At 44.4% G+C, this 23,594-nt stretch overlaps 1 protein-coding gene across 3 annotated transcripts in view; it reads left to right on the top strand.

The window, feature by feature from the left end:
• Nucleotides 1-23,080, top strand: part of plekhg4b (pleckstrin homology domain containing, family G (with RhoGef domain) member 4B) — a 53,100-nt gene extending 30,020 nt beyond the window's left edge. Inside the window, exons 12-25 of one of the 3 annotated variants that reach the window (XM_080767210.1) lie at nt 1,344-1,466; nt 1,808-1,972; nt 3,545-3,942; nt 4,301-4,822; nt 7,175-7,427; nt 9,271-9,360; nt 9,953-10,177; nt 11,960-12,130; nt 12,256-12,433; nt 13,655-13,771; nt 14,549-14,854; nt 16,488-16,723; nt 17,828-17,883; nt 22,189-23,080. In XM_080767210.1, the coding sequence (XP_080623336.1) occupies nt 1,344-1,466; nt 1,808-1,972; nt 3,545-3,942; nt 4,301-4,822; nt 7,175-7,427; nt 9,271-9,360; nt 9,953-10,177; nt 11,960-12,130; nt 12,256-12,433; nt 13,655-13,771; nt 14,549-14,854; nt 16,488-16,723; nt 17,828-17,872 (2,829 nt within the window). In that variant the 3' untranslated portion in view covers nt 17,873-17,883; nt 22,189-23,080. Of the gene's footprint in view, nt 1-1,343; nt 1,467-1,807; nt 1,973-3,544; nt 3,943-4,300; nt 4,823-7,174; nt 7,428-9,270; nt 9,361-9,952; nt 10,178-11,959; nt 12,131-12,255; nt 12,434-13,654; nt 13,772-14,548; nt 14,855-16,481; nt 16,724-17,827; nt 17,884-22,188 lie in introns of all 3 variants that reach the window. The other 2 variants (XM_080767209.1, XM_080767211.1) reach the window with 2 other exon arrangements.
• The last annotated feature ends 514 nt before the right edge of the window (nt 23,081-23,594 follow it).

The raw sequence follows: 23,594 nt of genomic DNA, 5'->3' as shown, positions 1-23,594 counted from the left end.
CCTGTGTCAATTATCTAATGTGATCCTGGGCTCTACACACCCTTGTGTAAAAAACCTAACGTTCTCACAGAAGACAGTTGACTGCCCCTTAAATAGGCTACCTGCTGCTATAGGCCTATTATTGTTATATGTCATTGACCTAATTGGCGTTATATCATTATCAACAATGATATGATTTAAAAAAAAGGGTTAGGCTTATGTCTTTTTCATAAATTGCTTTGTACATGTGGAAAACTTAAACATTAGGCATTACTTTACCTTAACACCATCTTTTCATTTTGACATGAAATAATAATCCTGTACCGTCACCATGCATTTGGTTTCATTAGCGCGATCGTGACAAAATAGCCTACAGGTGGTGGTTGCTGCTGCTGCCCGCAGAGCACACATGAACGGTAAAGATACTAAGGATTGGACAGTTCTGCTACGCAACATGGAAGTAACACAGACTCGAAGCCGTTTATAAATCACAGTCAGTGACGGACTGTTTGATGTTCCCCTCTCGCGTACCAGTGGCACATGTCTCGCGGCCCGGCACCGGTCCGCGTACCGGTGGTTGGGAACCTCTGGTTTAGAGACCAGGATTACTGCATGTTTTTTGTGAGGGTACCTATACCTACCCTAGGGGACACGGGGAGAACATGCAAACTCCACACAGAAAGGCCCGTTCGGCAACCCCACCTCGGGTATGGGCACTGATGACGGAGGAGGAAACATGCCGCCAGCAGCCACAGCGTCCCCAGCGGGAGTCAAACCCAGGACCTTCTAGCTGTGAGGCGACAGCACTACCAACTGTGCCACCGTGCCCCCTCAATGTTAATTTAACTCTGAGTGTGTACAAATGTACACTATCTGAGTTTGGTCCCTAACTATCATTTAGGTGGGGACCCCGTGGAACTCCCTCAAGGACCCCCGGGGGTTCCCGGACCCCACTTTGGGAACCACCGATCTAGTGAACAGCTAATATCAGGCACCGGTCGAGCATCGGTGTGAAACTTTGAGCATCGGTGTGAAACTTTGCACGCACACTCCCGGAAGCCCAAGGAAAAACCTCCACAGCCTGTTATAGTGCTACCATGAGGGCCATTATTGCAAAACAATATATATTTTTGCTACTCCTATAGATGTTGTCCGAAACTCATGCAAATCAGTACCCATTATCTGTGTAGTCATGTGATCAAGACATGTCTGTCAGAGTTTTCGTATTCCATTCCGATTGCCTCTCTCTCTCTCTCCCTCCCTCTCTCTCTCTCTCTCTCTCTCTCTCTCTCTCTCTCTCTCTCTCCCTCCCTCTCTCTCCCTCCCTCTCTCTCTCTCTCTCTCTCTCTCTCTCTCTCTCTCAGATTAAGCTGTGGTTCAGCATAGAAGGAGAGAAGCAGCTGGTGTCTCTGGACTCCCTGACCATGTCTGTCTCCACAGTGAAGGACATGAGACAGAGCCTGGACCAGTTCATGGAGGAGTCTGTGGTAAATACATTACATGCCCACACATGCAGTGCTGTACTGTAGTGTCATTGATGTTGGAAAAAGTACTCTTGTACGTAGCTTGTACGTAGCTTGTACGTAGATCGGCTATTTTCAGCATGCAACCAAGTTTAAAACCAGCCATTACGGCACCACCAAGGCCCTCCAAAATACATTTTAGTCGACGAAATCAACTGTAGATTTAGTCAACTAAAACTAGACTAACACTAGTGAAACATTCCAGATGGCTAAAATATGACTAAAACTAAATTAAATTGTATTCAAAAGACTGACTAAAAACTAGATCCAAATGTTCTGTCCAAATCATCACTATGCCTCCACAGCACCAGCAGAGGATTGGACTTCAGCTGGTGAAAGAGTCTCCAGAGTCACTCCCCAGTTCAGCCCTGCTGGACTTTAAACAGCACCTGGGGACCATCCTGGGCCAGTTGGAGAGGCGGAAAGCCCAGCTGGACATCCTCAGCAATCTACATGTGTTCTACGACTCGGTATGTATCCATAGTCTGCTTGGGTTCCAGCCTGCTTTGCTGCGTTCAGTGATTTGTTTTGTCACTTCGCTACTCAGTCTGGACAGGGTCCTATCTATCTCCAAGGTAGGAGGGACATGTAACTGGGTGAAATCGACCCGTGGCTTATGGCTTCTGACTGCAACGAACGTGTCATTCACTAAACTCACCCCACACAGACGTCAGTTTTTTTGTACTACTGAATCTGGGCTACTGAATCAAATGAGGGTTTACTTTTTACCGTAGTTTTTTCTCTCGAGTCTCGAACTGGCGCTATTTTTTTCAACAGTGAGAAAAGCATGGACCGAGTGGCGCTGGCTGATGACGTAACAACGTGGCTACGTAACAACGTGGCTACGTACCAGGTGACGTTATGAAATGCGAGTCTGCTGCCTGCTGGCCAGACTGAGTAGCAAAGTGACAAAACAAAACACGGAACGCAGCGCAGCAGGCTGGAACCCACTGGCTAATGTAACCAGCTGAGGATACACAACCTCAGGAGGGAGGGCGACAAAATAACACCACCCAATTGTATAAGTTATATTGCATTAACACTCTACCATACAGATTGGACAAAATTACATATTACTTTTTTTTTTTTTTTTTTTTAACAAGGCTTTACAAAAAACGATAGCTTACTGAAACTTATTGTGGGTTTTTTCCCGATGGCAGCCAGCAATATGAAGACACCAACTGATGTGTGACGTGTTGCAAAAACAATGTTGAGCTGGCTTCAACTTTTCTTCGTGACCCCAATGACGCAGTGAAGTGTCAATCATGTTTTTGTTTCACCATTTCCACTCCCCAGCTCTCCCCCCACAATTCCTGCTCCGTTTTGTAAATGGAATAAAAAGCTCATTGTTGCTGTTAACCACTTCCCTGTGCTATTTAACCCTATACCCTGTTGTGTGCTCAGCAGCAGTGAAGCTGGCCGCGCTTGGCCGCTTTGTAGTTTGGTCACCACTCGTGTGAACGCAGCATCAGTAATACTGTCGCATGTGGACACGTGACAACAAACATGACATATTGTCAACTGAACAAAAGTGTAGAAAAGTGTCTCGGCCATTTGTATATAGGCCTATCATATTTTTTAAACAAATTGAAATCTTCCATGGCATCGCTGGAAGAAAATCTTTTCAGATGGTGCTCCTAAATATTATTATACATATTATTATAAATACATATTAATTTAACCCATTCCAGGATTAATTAATTAATTCAATCCTATCGGCCAGGATATTTCCAAGTGTAAAACATATTTTGAAGAGCCAAAAACCGTAACCGGATGTTGTTGTGTGTGTGCCATCGCTGTTTACACCATCACCTAGCGGCTAGCAACCCACTGCTAATGTGAGTAGCATTACTACATGATGATTGATCATAACAACTACAAAAGACCATAAGACGTAGCTCTACGCCAATGGCGGGTGCTCAGATTAATTCATAAGACGTTGATCTACGTCAGAAGCGGGGAATGGGTGCTGGGGGTCCTTGACGTGAAAAGGTTTGAGAAGCACTGGTCTAAGCAGAGCTCCTGTCTCGTCCCACATACAGGCCAGGCAGTGGATGCAGCACTGCCAGGATTACTTCCGCCAGCTGAACCTGGACAGCGACGGCGTCGGCCTCCTCCCGCCCGCAGTGGTGCGGATCCTCCGGGACTATCACGGCGAGGCCTCCAAGTTCTCCGCGGACAACTTCGGCACCCTCAACGAGAAGGTGCTGTCCCTGGACAGTCCCCGGCAGCTGCAGCAGTGGAACGCTCTGTGGCTCGAGTGTCAGCGGACCAAGCAGCAGCTGGAGGAGACGTTAGCCAAAGCGGCAGCAGCGGCGGAAGAAGAAGAAGGAGAAGTCTCCTCTGAGGAGCGCACGGCAGACGAGGCGAGCGCTTGCGCGGAAAAGCACGCCGCTAACGGAGTTTCCTCTTTACCTGACGTGGCTGCTTATACCGACGGGTAAGGCTGCACAATATATCGTTAATGTATTGTTATCGAGGTATGAACATATCGCATTAATCACAATATCAGTATCGCAAAAAGGCAGCGGTATCGCAATATATCGATATATTGTCGATATATCGTCCACTTCAAAAGCCAGCAACATTCATTTGTTTTAGCCTGTGCTCCTCGGAAAATAAACCATCACTCCATTTCCCTCTCTTTCATGCTCCTGTTTGTGTGTGTGTATGTGTGTGTGTGTGTGTGTGTGTGGTGGGGGTGGGGGGGGAGGGGGTAGTAGTAATATTGTATATCGTATCGATATCGCAATATTTGGCATACATAACCGAGACATGAAATCTCCATATCGTTGCAGCCCTAACTGCCAGGACGGCGGCAAGCCGGACCCCGACGGCGACGGCCCGTTCCCCACGAGTCCCTCCGGCTCCGTCTCCTCCGCCTCCCACTTCCCCTTCCCTCCGTCGGACTGCGACGACGTCAGTAAGTTCCGCCAGAGCCCGACGACGTCGCTGTTTGACGACACGGACAGCGACTGCACCGTGGACTCGGCCGTCACCTCCACGCACTCGGAGCCGGCCTACTCGTCGTCGTGCGGTGGCGCGGCACCGCGGCACCACCACCGCAAGCAGCCGCTGAAGAAGATCATGAAGAAGACTATGAGCTACGAGATGAGCCCGAGGGATGGCAGCCCCGGCGGCCATCATGGCTACACGGGCGTGTACATCAAGGGTCTGGAGGTCACCAACAACGTGTCGGCGGAGAAGAAGCTGCAGAGGCCTGACATCCTGAGCCCCGCCCTGGGGCGGAGCCGCAGCATGTCCACGCCCTGCAGGACGCACGGCAGACACGCCGACGGAGATGGCAACAAACAGAGCAGGTGGGGGGCAGTGGTCATTTTGTTGACTAGGACTAGACTAACACCAAACAATTTCAGATGACTAAAATAGGACTAAAGCTAAATGGTGTGTTACTCAAACGACTAAGACTAAATCATAATTTGCTGTCAAAATGAACACTGGTGGGGATTGAGGACATCCTGTGGGTTCAGACAGTTCAGTGCATGTGAGAACTGTGCCTTTGTTCCTTGGGCTCATTCAGTGAAGTAACTTGGTTTGGGGCGGGCATATATGTTTACCGTCTTTTTTTCCCCACCCGCTGCGGCTCCGCTTCTCCGCTGGGAAGGTGATCATCTCGTTTTTATTTGTACTTTATTATCTAAAGCACGGCCAGGGCACGCAAAACTGATGATTATTATTGTATCGGGTCGCTCGTTATTTTTGAGAGAGAGAGAGAGACCGTTGAACACACACACACACACACACACACACACACACACACACACACACAGATCAGGGGTATCGTCATCTGCTGCTGATCCACGTTTTTTTGTGGATTTCGGATCTGAAAAAAGGAACGAAATAACGCGCTCTATGTGCAAACTCCTCGGCGCGCCTTGGATATGAGCGCCTTGGAGCATGCTCAGAAAGACCAGAATGAACTTACATCCGAAGCAGTGTATACATGAGTCAAATTTTCTTTCAATCGCATTGAACATCGGAGTAATCCGGCCAGTGACATCGGAATGGTTTTTAGATCGCATCGAGCGTTTTCATTCGGATGTAAGTTTTTGTAGGTGTTTACATAACAACGTTTAATAGGATTGAACTTCTATTCGGAATGAAAAGGGGATTTAACTGCTCATGTAAACGTAGCCACTGTCTGTATCACAACCTGTAGCATACCCTCTCTGTAACCTGTCTTTGAACTACAAATAACTAAGCAAAAAACTAAATAAAACAAAAAACATAGAAATGATGCCACTCAAGTGACACTTTTCAAATTATACAAGAGGAGTGAATCCACACGGCTTAAGGATCAGTGCAATTATCATTGCTATTTTCCAACCAGCGCCCACACATTGTATAAATCATACATCATTGTTGGTCTTAAAATGAGGTGAGACTCTGTAGGTGCAACACTATCTTACATACACAGACAGACAGAAGAGTCAAAGGCAATTGTGCTTTCGCCGCTTTATACTGCACCAGCTCTGACGTCGTCTAAAGTCTATTTACCCTGCTATTACCCTGCTATGTAGAGGAAATCACAGTCCTATTACCCTGCTATGTAGAGGAAATCACAGTCCTATTACCCTGCTATGTAGAGGAAATCACAGTCCTATTACCCTGCTATGTAGAGGAAATCACAGTCCCTATTACCCTGCTTAAAATAGCTGATCTACAAGCTCACAACGTGTAGATGTAGATCGGCTAGTTGGACTATTTTAAAATGATTTTCAAAATAGTCAAAAATGGCTAAATAAGTTTAGGGATAAGGGATAAGGGTGGCGCAAGATGGAGCCCATATATATCTTCACTAGAATTACTAGAATTACACCAGAGTTACTTCGCCACGCACTCCGCGGCAGAAATGCCGTGTTTGCATGAATGAAACTGTATGTAATCGCGCATCTATAAGTTCTAATCGTGTGTGGTGTTTTTTCGGGAGCCGGGACTGTGTGTGTGTGTGTGTGTGTGTGTGTGTGTGTGCATGCAATGCGAACAGCCGTGGTGGAGTTACAGGCGTGCGTGTGTGTGTGTGTGTGTGTGTGTGCATGCAATGTGTCAAGTAACGAACAGTGTAATTGTTTCACTTCGGCAAAAAACAACTATTGACAAACAACAATGTTGATGTAAGTAACACGATCGCTGAGAGAGATATAGTTTACATACAGAGATTTAGAAGGAATAAGCAAAATCGAATTCCTGCCCTTCCTTGTTTGTGTTCTCCTGCGGGTCTCGGAGAGAGAGGGATGAAATTGCAGGCTCGCAAGGGGAGGGGCTGAGAGCTCTGACGACATGTTCACATCTTTTGCCGCTTTTCATTGGCTACCAACTTCACAATTGTAATAATAGATTACAACATTGCATAATAATGTATTAATTAAAGGATTTCTTGGATCCGGGCCTTTGAATGTTCCACAACCCTTTTTAATTTTGATACCTTATTAACAGGGCTGCAATTAAGGATTAGTTTAATTGTTTTTCTATCCATTTTTCGCCTGATTAGTAAAAGTACAATATTTGTCTATGAGATGTAGTGGAGTAGAAGTCAAAATATTGGAAATAGTAAAGTATAAATACCTCAAATTGTACTTAAGTGCTGCACCTGAGTAAACGTACTGGGTTACTTTTCACCACTGACAATATCTGTTTTCTTTCTACCACAGCGGCAAGGTCCAGCACATCATGGACGAGATGATCACCACCGAGAGGGATTACGTGCGGTCCCTCGGCTACATCGTGGAGCACTACTTCCCCGAGATGCAGCGGCCGGACCTGCCGCAGGACCTGCGGGGGAAGCGCGCCGTCATTTTCGGGAACGTGGAGAAGCTGGGCGACTTCCACGGCCACCACTTCCTGAAGGAGCTGGAGGCGTGCGCACACGCCCCGCTGTCCGTCAGCGGCTGCTTCCTGAGACACGTGAGTTCCCAGTGGTGGGGGGAAAAGTATCAATACTGCAATGCAGGAATACCGGTACTCTGTTACAATTAAAAGTCCAGTAATCAACATTGACTTGAGTAAAAAGATGTAACCATAAAGTTTTACTCTTATGTACCTGTATACAATATGTAACAATAAAGTTTTACTACACAAGATGTAACAATAAAGTTTTACTCTTATGTACCTGTACACAAGATGTAACAATAAAGCACAACATTGCACTTGAAACGTACAATAGTTTGTAATTGTCAGGACGAGTCAGCTTGGTGTGTTCTTCTGGCACACCAGACACCACAGAGACACACAGGTGTGTACTGCAGAGACACACAGGTGTGTACTGCATTTCACAACTCACCAGTGGTGTAAAGTCATCAAGTGCGTTTACTCAATTGCTGTACTTTTTTGTTTTTTCTTTTTTCTTTACTCCAGGTATTTCCAATTTTCTGTACTTTAACTTCTACTCCACTACATCTCAAAGGCAAATATTTTACTTTTACGCCACTACAAATATTTGAGTTAACCCATTTAGGCCTGACGTCGAAATGTCTTCAAAATCCTGACAGTTTTCTGAAATACCTGTTTCTATGTTACTGGTTCTCAAACCATTTCATGTCAAGAACCCCAAAAATGATATGTAATTGGCCGCCGACCTCCGTCTGAAAATACGTTGTTCCAGGGACCCCTCAGAAGCAAAGATTTGATTTAAAAACGTTCGCTCTGGAAGAATATATACAATACATTCAAAGATTTGCGCCACATTTTCACGATTTTTTTTTTTTTTATTTTGATTATTATTATCACAAAACCACCACTTCAGCCCTATATATATATATATTTCTTTGCCACGGACACATTTGTCCGTAAACGGACATAATGATGAACCCTGGCTGGGAAACTAGCACGAGGAGAACCTCTCGTCAACCCACCATGCTGAATGCTTCACACTGTCAGTGGTGGAAAGTAACTTTACATTTAAGTACTGTACTTGAGTACAATTTTTAGGTACTTTTACTTTACTGGAGCTATTTAAAAATGTCTGTACTTTTACTTCTACTCCACTACATTTCAGAGGCAAATATTGTACTTTTACTCCACTACAATTATTTGAAGTAGTTACTAGTTACTTTGTAGATTTTGATTATTATTACAACCACGTCAGGCCTACATACATTTTTAGGCCATTTGAAAATAGCAGATCTACAAGCTTACAATGCGCCGCGATGCCATGCATTGTGAGCTTCTAGATCTGCTATTTTCAAAAGATATTAATATAATACATTTGAAAACTTGAAACAGGACATTCCGCATTGTACTTTTACTCAAGTAAATGTCCATTTCTGGACATTTAATTGTAACGGAGTAGTTAGTTCCACATTGCTGTATTGATACTAATATGTGAGTACTTTCTTTCCACCACTGCACAGTGTGTGACAGAGCATGCCCAATGTGTGTGTGTGTGTGTGTGTGTGTGTGTGTGTGTGTGTGTGTGTGTGTGTGTGTGTGTGTGTGTGTGTGTGTGTGTGTGTGTGTGTGTGTGTGTGCGCGCGTGTGTGTGTACGTGTGTGCGCGTGTGTGTGTACGTGTGTGCGTGTGTGTGTGTGTGTGTGTGTGTGTGTGTGTACGTGTGTGTGTGTGTGTGTGTGCATGTGCGTGCGTGCGTGCGTGCGTGCGTGCGTGCGTGCGTGCGTGCGTGCGTGCGTGCGTGCGTGCGTGCGTGCGTGCGTGTGTGTGTGTGTGTGTGTGTGCGCGTGTGTGTGCGCGTGGGCGTGCGTGCGTGCGTTTTACTGTAGTCCGTGTTGTAACTTGTTATTCTTGTGTGCAGGAGGATCAGTTTGGAATGTATGCTCTGTACAGCAAGAATAAGCCGCAGTCGGATGCCCTGCTCAGCAGCCATGGGAACGAGTTCTTTAAGGTGCGTCTGCAAGTGAAATGGCTCCGCTTATCTGTCCCATAGCTGGGACAGCAAATGCAACCCGTGTGAAATGCAGAATAAATAAATCACTGGCACGTAGCAAAACCAGTTTAAGTAAATATTTAATACATGTATAAATAATTTGAATTACATGATTTTACCCCTGTCCATCTCTCTCTCCTCCACTCTGCTGTCTGATTGGCCAGACATGTGTTTTGTGTCACATGTCGATCATTCATCTACCACCTCTTTCCTGTCGTAATGTCTGTTTTATTGAATTATTTTCTTGTGTGTAAACAAACATGCATGAAAAAGAAAATACTATACATTTGTATACTACATACAAACCAAACATACAAATATTCAAAATAGATAGTTTGGTGTCACGCTGCAGACTGTATAAAATATCCATTTTGAATTTGAATCCGGTGCAGTATAATCAAGTAGGGCATTCATTTACAAAAAAAAACCCCACAAAAAGTAAAAATATGGAGATAAGCGGTTTCTGCCGGACAGCAATAAATTGATAGAATACTTGCTATGCTAGCTCAGCTACTAATATGAACCCTCTCTCCCTCTCCCTCCCGTCCAGAACAAGCAGCTGGAGCTGGCAGACAAGATGGACGTGGCGTCCTACCTGCTGAAGCCCATCCAGAGGATGAGTAAGTACGCGCTGCTGCTGAAGGACCTCATCAAGGAGTGCAGCCAATCACAGGAGCAGGAGCTCAGTGACCTCCGCACCGCCGAGGAGATGGTCAAGTTTCAGCTTCGCCATGGCAACGACCTGCTGGCCATGGACGCCATCCAGGGCTGTGATGTATGTACAGTAGAGCATGTGGGCACGCACGCACTAGGGCTCATGGGGCGGTATGGGATTTGTGTTACCGCGGTAATCACCCTTACCGACGGTATTGTGGTAATTACCATTTAAAAAAATATATATTCGGGTCACAGGGGCACAGTCAGAAGTGCTGTCGCCTCACAGCTAGAAGGTCCTGGGTTCGATTCCCGCTGGGGACGCTGTGGGTGCTGGCGGCGTGTTCCCTCCTCCGCGTCATCAATGCCCATACCCGAGGCAGGGTTGGCGAAAGGGCCTTTCTGTGTGGAGTTTGCATCTCCCCGTGTCCCTTAGGGTGGGTACCCTCACAAAAAACATGCAGTAATCCTGGTCTCCAAACTGCCTCCCCCTGGCCAGGAGGGGAAAGGAACTGGTTGTTCCTTCCTCACGCTACGTCCAACCAGGGAAACTCCCCCCTGTCAGGTGTAAAGGAACAACTTGGACACTCATGCATGAACTAAGGAAGCATGAGTTCAAGTCCGTTGCTCTCCCCAGGTTGGCAGAAGGTGTGTAGAGCCCAGGATCACATTAGATAATTGACACACGGGTGAAAAATGGGTTACAAAATCGTGGGATAAAAAATATAAAAGATATAAATACATTTTAACTCCCATGCCATTAATTCCCATGCCATCTGCATTCAACTCGGTGACACCGAGTGCACGGCACGGCCATCACCACTGAAACTACTGTACCACATCATCAACTCGTGTGGTTCTCAAACTGTTTACGGTAACTCTTTTTTTTTGCCATCTACGTACATATTCGTACCCCCCGCCTATGGGACGTTATCTGCCAGCAATGTACATACAGTATATCCTTTACAGTTTACACCATATATGAAGCGGTTGAGCCAAAAATCTGATTTTAACATTGGTTAAACAACGCCTCCGTCACCCCCAGCACCAATATCTTTGCACACGACGGCCCCCCCATTTACCAAAGTAGGTATTTTCAATGCCTTGAACTTCAACTATTTTCAACTCTGAAAATACGAGCTCTGTCCTTGGTGATCGTCATCCATACAAGGTTTGGATGTCATTTGTGATTTTGTGCCGCATCACTCCCGAGTCCCGACATGTTAACGTTTCTGGCAAAAGACAAACAGCGTGAGCTAACGCTAATAATAGCCGATCGTTACAATGGTGGTCTCCACTCCAGGCTGGGAAACCGGAAATGAAGATCACCAAAAATAGCAACAAAAAAACCCATTTGAGAACCATGGTGTTCTGACAAAGAATTACTTTAATAGAGGAATAATTAATTCTAGTGGGCTGCAGTGGCTCAGGGGTAGAATGGCGGTAGAGTGGCCGGATGGCAACTGTGAGGTTCCCTGTTCGATCCCGGGCTGTCGAAGTGTCCTTGAGCAAGACTATGAACCCCTAATTGCTGCCGATGAGCAGGTTGGTGCCTTGCATGGTTTCCTCCGGAATGGGTGAATGTAATGCACAATATATGTATCCAGCTTTGCATATAAGCGCTATATAAATCCACCATTTATTTTCCATTTTATTTTTCATAATGTATCTGTTCCTTACTTGATTGACAACACAAAATGATGGTGTCAGTTTAAAAGTGATTGCGTCTCCCTAGGGAACAGTTATTATCCTCCCAAAAGGCTGAATGTCATGTAGGATTGCTATGGCATGTCTCTGTACAATGACAAGAAGGCAATCATCGCGTGTTGTATGTGTTGTACAGTTGAGGGTCAGGGCCATTGTTCTCTCTGACGCATGCATGCGCCCCACGTTTCCTCCCCAGGTGAACCTGAAAGAGCAGGGTCAACTCCGCTGTCAGGATGAGTTCATTGTCTGGTGTGGCCGCAGGAAATACCTTCGTCACGTCTTCTTGTTTGAAGACCTCATCCTCTTCAGCAAGACCAAAAAGATCGAGGGAGGATATGACTTCTACATCTACAAACAGTCTTACAAGGTGTGAATGTTGGTATAAACAAAAGAGGTTCCTATTTTATGTCCTCTTTTTCTGCACGCTGAATGATCGTTTTCTCAAACAGAACGCAACCATTTGTGTATTTGAAGTACATTTTCTCTCCTCAGACGGCAGAGATAGGTATGACAGAGAACGTGGGCGACAGCGGCCTGCGTTTTGAGATCTGGTTCCGTCGGAGGAAGTCTCAGGACACGTTCATCCTCCAGGCCAGTTCTGCGGAGGTGAAGGCCGTGTGGACCGCCATTATTGGAAAGATCCTCTGGAGGCAGGCGCTCAGAAACAGGGGTGAGAAACGTCTTCAGTTCCTACTACATATTGGAATGTTACTGTAGTTTTACTGTGATTTCTTTGGCAGTAATCATGATCATTGATCATGGTCAGATTCAATTTAGCAGCCAAGTACATTTGCCCACGCAAGGATTTTGACTTGGACGGCTGCTTACAGTTTACAAGAAATGAAGAAAATTATTTTATCCCCTTTTTATCCCAAATGTAGTCGTTATGCCAATTAATTCGGTGGATTCGAACCCACAACCTCCGTGGTGGTGGTGGTGGGTAGGGACTATACCACTGCGCCACCCGAGTGCCTGTCATCCCTGTTTTCTGATCGATTCAATGCTAAACCTTTATTTCATATTAGAAACTACAGTTGGATGTTGTGTATTTTACTGGCCTCTGTGCATTAAAGCAGTAGTTAACAGTTGGATGTTGTGTATTTTACTGGCCTCTGTGCATTAAAGCAGTAGTTAACAGTTGGATGTTGTGTATTTCGGTGCATTAAAGATTGACTACAATCTACAATCTATCAATCAATCAGAGACTGTTTTGCACCCTGACCGTCCGTCCGTCCGTATTTTTGAGTGGTGCAACAAGGAACAGCAATGTCCGTGTCTATGTGTCCGCCTATGTGACGTTAATGAGCACCAGTATGACTATTAGTACCAGTAGGGGCGCTGTTTTCATATTCCGTCCTGATTAGCTAAGATTGGCTTCCAAAGTTTGTCTGTCTGTTTGCCGTCCGTCCGTCTGTTATCAGCTATCTCCGGCACCGTTGGCTTGCTTGCAGCAAAACTGTGCACAAGCCACACACACACTCCCTGGATGCCAGGGCAGAACTCTGGCAACATGGGCCTGTTATAGGGCCACCAGTGGTCCATTTTTGCAAAACATATTTTTGGACAGTACTCCACGCAAAACCACGCACATCGGCACACGGCATCTCTATCTCTGAAACGAAACTGGTCTTTCAGATTGTTCATATCCCATCTTGATAACCTGTACCTGACCTGGTGGAGACCTGTGCTCAGAGGAGCACTTTTTCTAGTTGTATTCATGAAAAAGTTGAGAAAATGAAATTTCAGCAATTAAACACACATTACAAAATCTGCTGAAAGCCTTTAACCTTTTAAAATCTTGAAATAATATTATGTTAATTAATGTCCGCGACGTGACCCAGTGTTTGGGAAACGGTGCACTAAAAGGATACATGTTTTTCTAATACTACAGAGTTGCGCATGCAGGAGATGGTTTCCATGGGGATCGGTAGTAAACCCTTCATGGACATCAAGCCCAGCGATGCAGCCATCAGTGACAGAGCCATCGACTACATCATGAAGGGCTCGGGTAAGCCAGTGGTTCCCACACATTTTCATTGTCAAGGACCTCCAAATGTAGTGGCCACGGACGCCCATCTGAAAAATATATTGAAATATGTATTTGGCCATGGACCCCCGTCTGAAAAATCAAGCCCTAACACCACCACTTTTACTGAAAAACATCCCTCCATGTTCTGATGATTCCTGTAGTGATCCTAAGACGGGGTGCCGGACATACGCCCGGTGTGTCAAGTTGCCAGTCCAGGCCTGGTCATGACTTCATGGAGCGGCTGAAAACCTGTTCTCTAAACAGCTTAATTGACTCTGATTGCCCCTTGTCTCGCGAGCCAGACTGTTGCCTCCCACAATTTTCAGATGCTTCCGTCATAGAGTCTGGAGCACAGAAACTCTGACAAAGATCAAGCGATAAAGCCTCCTCCCCAATTCCGTTTCATCTTTACAGTCGCTCAGATTAGACCTAAATCATCTAAGAATAACTTGCTCGCTGCTTAGCAGAAAGGGAACGTTTTTAAATAAAGTGTACTGTAAAGATATTTTTAAATAATTACCTTTTCGTGAACGGAACCAAAGTTTTCAAATAAATGAAGTGGAGTAAAAGTACAATATTTGCCTCTGAGATGTGGCGAAGTAGAAGTAAGTATTGAAAATTGGAAATACTCCAGTAAAGTAAAAACTGTACTTAAGTAAATGCACTTAGTTACTTTCCACCACTAGGTTTTTAGGGATAAACTAATGACGCTCTGACGTCTCTATATATTCTTTCCTCCCTGTTTCTTTGACACAGAGTGTCGAACCCGAGCGTCCATCGCCGTGTCCTCGTTCGACCACTCCTCCTCCTCCTCCGCCTCGTCGTTCAAGAGGCCGCACTCCACCATCTCCAACAGCAGCACGTCCTCCTCCAGCAGCCAGTCGTCTTCCTCGCTGCTGGGCTCGCTCAACCTCCACCTCTACTCCTCCTCGCCCTCCCACGCCCACCCTCACCCCCACCCCTACCCGGTGGCGGGCAGCGTGCCCTCCTTCGCCCACTGGCCCTACGACTGCATCGAGGAGGACGAGCTGGAGCAGGACGCTGGCGGCCAGCCTTCCATGAGTGAGTGACTAGAATGACCTCACACTTTTTGTTTTATTTCAACGACACCCTTGGATGATGCAGGCTTTAGTTTCGACATACTATTGGTCCGACAACGACAACCTATCTCAAACCCTAACCTAAACAAAATCATGTGGGTCCTGACCCACAGGTCCATGGCCAAATACAGTTGTTGTGTGTGTGTGTGTGTGTGTGTGTGTGTGTGTGTGTGTGTGTGTGTGTGTGTGTGTGTGTGTGTGTGTGTGTGTGTATGTGTGTGTGTGTATGTGTGTGTGTGTGTGTGTGTGTGTGTGTGTGTGTGTGTGTGTGTGTGTGTGTGTGTGTGTGTGTGTGTGTGTGTGTGTGTGTGTGTGTGTGTATGTGTATGTGTATGTGTGTGTGTGTGTGTGTGTGTATGACAGCAGTGGTGTAAAGTAACTACGTACATTTACTCAAGTACTTTACTTATTTGTAGATTTGGATTATTCCACACATTTACCACTTGATGTATATTAATTTCGGCCATCCGAAAATAGCCAATCTACAAGCTGCTATTTTCAAAAGTTTATACAGACAGTATGAATACTTGCGATGGGACATTCTGCACAATGACTACTTTTACTTTTGGACTAACTAACCGAACTTTCACTTTTACGTCAGTGTAAGTTATTTGTCCCGTGTTAACTGTCCCGTCTATTACTCCAGACGCTTCTTTTCACAAGGAGTGTGATGCACGCGGAGATCCATCTCTCTCAGCCCCTGCTTTAAAATGTAGCCTCTAGCTCACACTTTACTATTTCTAAAGAATTCTCTGACATGGATAACTGTAAACATTGCCACTGTGTGACAGTTACAGAGACGTCCAGTGACAGTGTGCCACTGTGTGACAGTTACAGACACGTCCAGTGACAGTGTGACACTGTGTGACAGTTACAGAGACGTCCAGTGACAGTGTGACACTGTGTGACAGTTACAGAGACGTCCAGTGACAGTGTGACACTGTGACAGTTACAGAGACGTCCAGTGACAGTGTGACACTGTGTGACAGTTACAGAGACGTCCAGTGACAGTGTGCCACTGTGTGACAGTTACAGAGACGTCCAGTGACAGTGTGCCACTGTGTGACAGTTACAGAGACGTCCAGTGACAGTGTGACACTGTGTGACAGTTACAGAGACGTCCAGTGACAGTGTGACACTGTGTGACAGTTACAGAGACGTCCAGTGACAGTGTGCCACTGTGTGACAGTTACAGAGACGTCCAGTGACAGTGTGACACTGTGTGACAGTTACAGAGACGTCCAGTGACAGTGTGACACTGTGTGACAGTTACAGATACGTCCAGTGACAGTGTGACACTGTGTGACAGTTACAGAGACGTCCAGTGACAGTGTGACACTGTGTGACAGTTACAGATACGTCCAGTGACAGTGTGACACTGTGTGACAGTTACAGAGACGTCCAGTGACAGTGTGACACTGTGTGACAGTTACAGAGACGTACAGTGACAGTGTGACACTGTGTGACAGTTACAGAAACGTCCAGTGACAGTGTGACACTGTGTGACAGTTACCGAGATGTCCAGTGACAGTGTGACACTGTGTGACAGTTACCGAGACGTCCAGTGACACTGTGACACTGTGTGACAGTTACAGAGACGTCCAGTGACAGTGTGATGGGGAGGAGCGCCATGTCGGCTCCCGTTTTGGACGCCTACATCATCGACAACAACATCAACGATGACGAGCACCCCTCCCCCTCTTTCCTGTGCGACCCATCCCCTCCCTCCTCTTCCCACACACCCACCACCCCCTCGTCCGCGGCCCCTCCTCCTCCCCTGTTCCAGGAGAACCAGGACCTCCAACCCCAAGGCACAAACTTCATCACAGCAGTAAGTATTGTAATTTCTCCTTTGCATCTTGGATGAAAAAGGGAACAGGAATTTCAGGACATTTGGAACATTATTTACAACCTGTAACCACCAATAGAATGTTATTTGACTAAAAGTGCAATGATTTAAGTTTATCAGTAGAGGGCGCTGTGACTACTACACTTGAGCATTCTCAGGAATTTACCATAGGCTTAAAATAATGAGTTTGCCAGATCTGTCATGTCAAGGTTAGGGTTAAGTAGATTTGTGTTAGTATGTTCAGAATAATTTGGGTTGATTTTACCCAAAGCATGTACAATAGTAGTAAAAGATCAATATGTATGTGAATAAATCAAAAAGATTTAGACATGCTCCAGCTTGCTGTTGATATTAGACATGCATTGATTTGAAAGTTTTAACCCGAACTTGTGAATCAATACTGCCCCCGTCTGGCCGTGTCAGGTTACTAAACAGCCCCACCGCCATCAAGGTTCAAGGTTGTGCTTTATTTTGACATCTTGCGTCCATTTTAACCATCTTAGATGAATCGAAAACCCTTTTTTCTGGTGGCTCTTACTAACCACCTAATACCTGAGGTGCCCATGTTTTTTCGATTACTTTTTTTATTTTATTAAAAAAATCAAAACTAAATAATAGCCTTATTCTTTCCCTGATGCTTTTCATTATCTAAAACAATTATTAAAACAAAACAGTTACAAAAAAAAAAAAACACACATATAATTATTAGGAGGGCATTATGACTGAGTCACCAGAAAAAAGGACGGGTGTTTTGATGAATCCAACATGGTTAAAATGGAGTTGAATTAATCAAATAAATGCTGAATCGAGCAACTTAAAAACTGTCTGGGATGTTCACAAAAGTCTGAGTTGATGACAAAATAGCCTCGAAAACCCAGACGTTTTTATTTCCAGGGAGAAAAAGAAATGTTTTTGAAAGTGCAATATACCTTTAAAAGTCCTCAAATTATCACTTCACTGTCATCTGGGGCTTCCCTGGTGGTCCCGACCAACAGGTTGAGAACCACTGTTCTATATACAGCCCCCTGGGTTGAAGGTGAGGCTATACCTTCTCACGCAGCACCGTTTTGTTGTTGTTTTCTGTAGAGCAAGACCTCTCATATAGCACTAGGCCTCTCCACAGTGGTCTGAATGAGAGCTCAGTAAGTAAAATGGTCTGGCCAGTGTTCATCTTGTGGTGTTCCGTTTGGTCACCAGCTTTGCTAACGACTGTGTGGAGCTATAGCTGCTGTTTATGACTTTGTGTGGCCTGACTCTACTAATCTGTGCTGAAAATGCATCTTTTGGTATCGCTGGCTGTGTGTATCTGTTGCCTGTTAACCTGTTGACTGTTTTAAAGCAGCGGTTCACCCAAAACATGGCTTATTTTCTATCAGTTACACACCCCACGAAGCCTTGAATTGATGGAGTACTACTTGATTTGACTGGATCATCGGTCAATAGGAGTAGGAGACTCTGCCGGTCATCAAATTGGCTTAGGAATGTGACAAAAACAAACAAACAAACAATCGATTGTAGATCGGGTATTTTGTCAAAAAGATTTGTTGTAGATTGAAATAGAACACACCATGTACCAACTCAGGTCTGGTTTAAGTATAGAGGGTCTAAGTGGTTAAACTGAAGTGATATTGATAAAATCCAAATATTATTAATTATTCTGCGGCACCCCTAGATTTGTGTCACGGCACCTTAGAAAAACCCTGTTTTAAAAATGCCTTAATTAAAGACAAATTTATATTAAAATAATGATGTGATGATTTGAAGAATGATTGTCGACTCTTTGTCGAAAGCGTAACAGAGTATAAAAGTATAAATTATAAAAGATTTATACTTCATGATACATCGGTGTGCAACTAAGAATAAAGCAGGATTTAGGCTTTCCCCTCCTGATGGCTGGTTTTGTTTTGTGTAGCTTTTGGGTTTGTTTTCGTGTTTCCTGCTGGGTGTCAAGGAATCTCTTTACAGAAGGAACGGAAGCCGTTGACGTCATGGATACGCCATGACACTTTCATGGACGCTTTCATGGGTGGCAAACCTCGCACCGGAAGTTCGATAAATACATGAGTGACATGCAGTGAATGGAGCCAGCTGGACCAGCTCGTGAACATTATTTTCTGAACAAAATGCGACCTTTGTCCTTTGTCATATAATTGGCTTAGGAATATAAAAAATTACATCACAGGTTTTCTAATCACTTGCTTTTCGATGTGCACAGTACAATTTTATTGAGAATCTAAACAGCGGCAGGTATAGTTTTTGTCGTAGGGGTATCGCGAGATTTGGCTGCCAGACAGGAAACGGTGGACAGTCTTGCGATACTTGATAGGTTCAGAAATGTACTTTGTGCTCTTTAGATACCTCCATAAAATTACACAGTGTGTACACATCGCACAAAGCAACACAGCAGACAATAATGTGTTATATGTCTTCTGTTATTTTCCAGAAGTAATTTATTTACAAAGGTCTTTAGAAATAGTGTTTGTTCATGAGCTGGTAACCGGGCTCTCATTGACTCCAATGCATTCCACAAAACTTCCAGCAGTGCAGTTTGACTCCCATGGTCCAACGAATCTGCCGACTGAAATTGCATGATAGCGAAAATGACGTTGGTGGCTTTGTATACCTTCTTTTTCATATAGCTTGCTGGGTGTTACCTTCATGTTTCTCCGTGCACAGCAGCCATATTGGAAAAGTTACTTCTTAAGTTCTTACTTCCTTCACAGGTGTTACTAATGATTCTAATGAAGGCTCTGTTCCATTTAGTGTAACAGTGGCTTTCAAACGTTTTAATTTTAGGGACCCAATCTGGTCATTATTACAGAGGAGGAGGTGCGTAGAACCCTCAATAGAATTAACCCACGCAAAGCACCGGGTCCCGATGGGATAAGGGGTTATGTGCTTAAGGAGTGTAGGGAGCAGCTCAGCCCTGTACTGAGACACATGTTCCAGGTATCGCTAGATACACACTATATACCAAAAGCGTGGAAGACCTCGCTTATAGTTCCAGTGCCGAAAATGTCTAATCCCAAAGTCCTTAACGACTATCGGCCAGTTGCCTTGACATCATTGTTAATAAAAAGCTTGGAGCGCATTATCTTAAATAACCTCCTTAATAATGTGCAACATGAAATGGACCCCTTGCAATTTGCATATAGAAAGGGGAGGGGCACTGATGATGCTCTTCTTCTTATGCTTAATAAAATCTACTACCATCTAGATAAACCTCAAAAGAAACGATATGCTCGAGTACTCTTTGTAGACTTCTCCTCTGCGTTTAACACAATGAGACCTCATATTTTGATGAGGAAACTCTTTGATATGGGTGTTAACACCAATATCATCAGGTGGGTGGAGTCATTCCTGACTGAGCGGGTACAACAGGTCAAGGTGAATAAAGCAATATCTCTCCCCATTACGACCAACACGGGGGCTCCACAAGGGAGCGTGATTTCACCGGTACTGTTCACGCTGTACACAAGCGACTGCAGGAGTGAGTCAGATAACACCTGTATTGTTAAATTCGCAGACGACACAGCTATTGTTGGTCTGATTGAGGATGATGAGATAAGCTATAGAAGAACAGTGGACGAGTTTGCCGGTTGGTGCAGGAGTAACTTCCTCCTATAAAAAAAACTAAGGTCATATTGGACCTTAGGACTGGTGCCCATGCACACCAGGAAATAGTCATTGGTGGGGATGGGGTAGTGATGGTGGACGAATATAAGTACTTGGGTACAACGATTGATTCCAAGCTGACATGGAATTCCAACACTCATTCCATCTACAAGAAAGGTCAGCAGAGGCTGCATTTTATGCGCAGACTGAGACAGTATAACGTTGAAAAAAATATCATGGCACTCTTTCATCGATCCTTTGTGGAGAGTGCATTGACATTTTGTTTTGTTTCATGGTATGGCTCATTATCATTGGTTAATAAGAACAAACTCCATAAAATCATCAGCGTGTCCAGCAAAATAGCTGGGGTACGATTTGAGAGTATGACCTCAATGTATGAGACCCGGGTACTCAGGAAGGGGAAAGCCATTACTAGGGACAACACACACCCGTTACACAGCCAATACCATCTTTTACCATCAGGGCGACGGTATATGGTACCTTCCCTGCAGGCTAGGGCCTCAAGATCGTTTGTTCCCATAAGTATAGGACTTATGAACAAGCAGGCCCCATCTCAGTTCCGCGCATAGAGTGTGATGTGATGCCTCTTGGAACTATGACTGGTGGCCTTCTGTTTAAGTAAGCATAAACAAACTATTTCACATGAACAATGTTAGTAAAACTAAGATATTTGAGAGGAAATATATGTTTTATATGGACAGATTTACAAATGAAAAGACGTTATCTGTGTAAAGTCACTTCCTGGTTTAGTGTTGCGCGGAGGGGAGACATACATGCAGGGAAATGTTTGTCTCTGGGCTGGGACTAGGAGCCGTATCAATACAGTAGGGATAAATACAATATGCCCCAGACTGCTGCGTGAAGTCATCACAATATGTACTTGATGTACAGTATCATAATGATATGTTCAGGGCCTCTTTAAGAGTTACACAACTGTTAAGGGGTCAATTGAAACCCCCTCAAGGAATCATGAGGGTCCCTGGACCCCACTTTGGACCCCATCATGAAAGTGGGTGGACCCCACTTTGAGACACACTGGAGTCTTTCCAGTAACATCAGCACCCTGACTCTATTTGACCAGAATGGAACAGAGCCTTATCGCTATCATTGGTAAGACCTGTGAAGGAACTAAGGAAGAGGCCCAATTCTCTTTCCAATATGGCTGCTGTGCATAGAACTTATTCCCTACATTCAAAATGGTTGTGCATGAATGGAGACCATGCATGGTACAGTATTATGTTATAATATTTGTCTGATTGTGAAATGCTGATGATTATAGCAATCATTGCTATAATCATTGCTATGTTTCTTCAGTGGGGTCTCACCAGCTCGTTTAGTAACAGACATTATTACAACTTTTATGACTGCACTCAGCCGATCACATAAATACTTCGACTTCTCCACGCATACAGGAGAAAAAAAAGCAGATCTCATGGAAAATGAATTACTAGGTGCGTTAATCACTGCCCGTTTGAAAGGACCTTAATACGAACTGAATTAAGTGATATTTTTGGGGTCCTCTCTCCTGATTGGATGACGGCTGTTCGTTTGTTTATCTGTTAATATTAAAGAGCTGGAGAGACAGAGAGACTCTGGCAGTGGTTACTGAACACCCAACGATTTTTATCAGAATGTAACCTGTAACTTACTATGAATAACCGATGAGGATTGTGGATCATACTAATTTATTGTCCTAAGCCCAGAGGCAGTGCAGATGTCCTCTGTTGTCTGTCAAAGGTGAAAAAACAGTGGTCCAGGTCTACCTGCTCTCCTTTTTAAATGATTGATAATGTGTCTTTCCTTCTCTCTAGCTCTGAGGTCCTCAACATGAACATTTTAACCCCCATAAGAAGAGGACGAGAGAATGCAGAAGAAGTAAGAAGAGTCTAGACTCTAGAAGCTGAAATAGAATTCTTTGGGGCAACGAGACTCTCACAGCTGAGATTCCACTTACTGTAGGCTCTTCACAGATGATACTCTTCACAGATGAGACTCTTCAAACTTTATACAAATGAGACTCCACAGCCCTCTTAAAACATCACGTCGTTTCATGGTCTATCTGACTTTGATTGCTTAGTTCTGAACACTGTCACAATGGTACGTCATGGACTGTACATTTGTTTCTATTGACTAGACATTAAGCCATGTTTATATTGTAGATGAGATTTTTAATATGTATTTTACAGGGGAAAAGGTTTTTTGGTTAGCAGAAATCAGTCTATTATCTACTGTAGACAAACATAAAGTACCAACAACATTATACTGTCTTTCTCTCTTGTACTATTGCCAGTCTTGTAAACCTGTACAGAGTATTAAAAATGTTGTAAACCATTTGTTTTGGCTTCTTTTGCTGAGCTATATATAATAAGGGGGCTCTATTTTCGTCCATGCTAAACCCCTTATCCCTAAACTACTTGCCTATTTATTTATTTTTACTATTTTGTAAACCTCACTGGTTGATCTCCTTGTCACTGGAGAGCATGGACAAGAAGATGACGAGTACTACAGGTTGGTGTGGAAGAGTTATGATTTATTGGGAGATGGATACTCAAAATGGAACTGCCGGGCAAGAGGAAAGGAGGAAGGCCGAAGAGGTGGTTTATGGATGTGGTGAGGACGCTGAGGACATGCCGGTGGCTGGAGTGACTGAGGAGGACGCCCAGCACAGGAATAGATTGATCTGTTGTGGCGACCCCAATGAACTGAAAGAAGAAGGATGTCCAAGAGCCATAAATTATGTAAATTGTCACCACTTCGGATGCGTGTGCTATGTTTTGCAACTTTTTGAGCACCTGTAGGCCAGTGATACTCAACCTCAGGCCCGCGGGCCACATCAGGCCCGCGGGACCATTATGACTGGCCCACCAATGAAAATCTAAAAAAAAGAAGAAAAAAAAATCTGGAAAATGAAATAAAAATAAATAAATCTGAATGAAGTTATCTTTAATTACATTATTATAAGTAATACTATTAGAGTTGTACTATTACTCGAACGAAAATAAAAGCTTGGGGGGGGGGGGGGGGGGAAATGCAAGGCTGTATCCCTATTCCCTGACATAATTTTATAGCTAAACGGACAGAATTCTATTTTATTTGAATGATGAAACCCAGCTGCCATTAATAGTTGGAAATGGAAATTGCGGAAATTGAAATTGCTGAAATTGCGAAAATTGTAATTGCGGAAATGGTGGAAATGGAAATTGCGGAAATGCGGAAA

The sequence above is a fragment of the Protomyctophum bolini genome, assembly GCF_963924005.1.
Source record: "Protomyctophum bolini genome assembly, chromosome: 7".
NCBI lineage: Eukaryota > Metazoa > Chordata > Actinopteri > Myctophiformes > Myctophidae > Protomyctophum > Protomyctophum bolini.
This window is presented reverse-complemented; position numbering and strand designations above follow the sequence as displayed.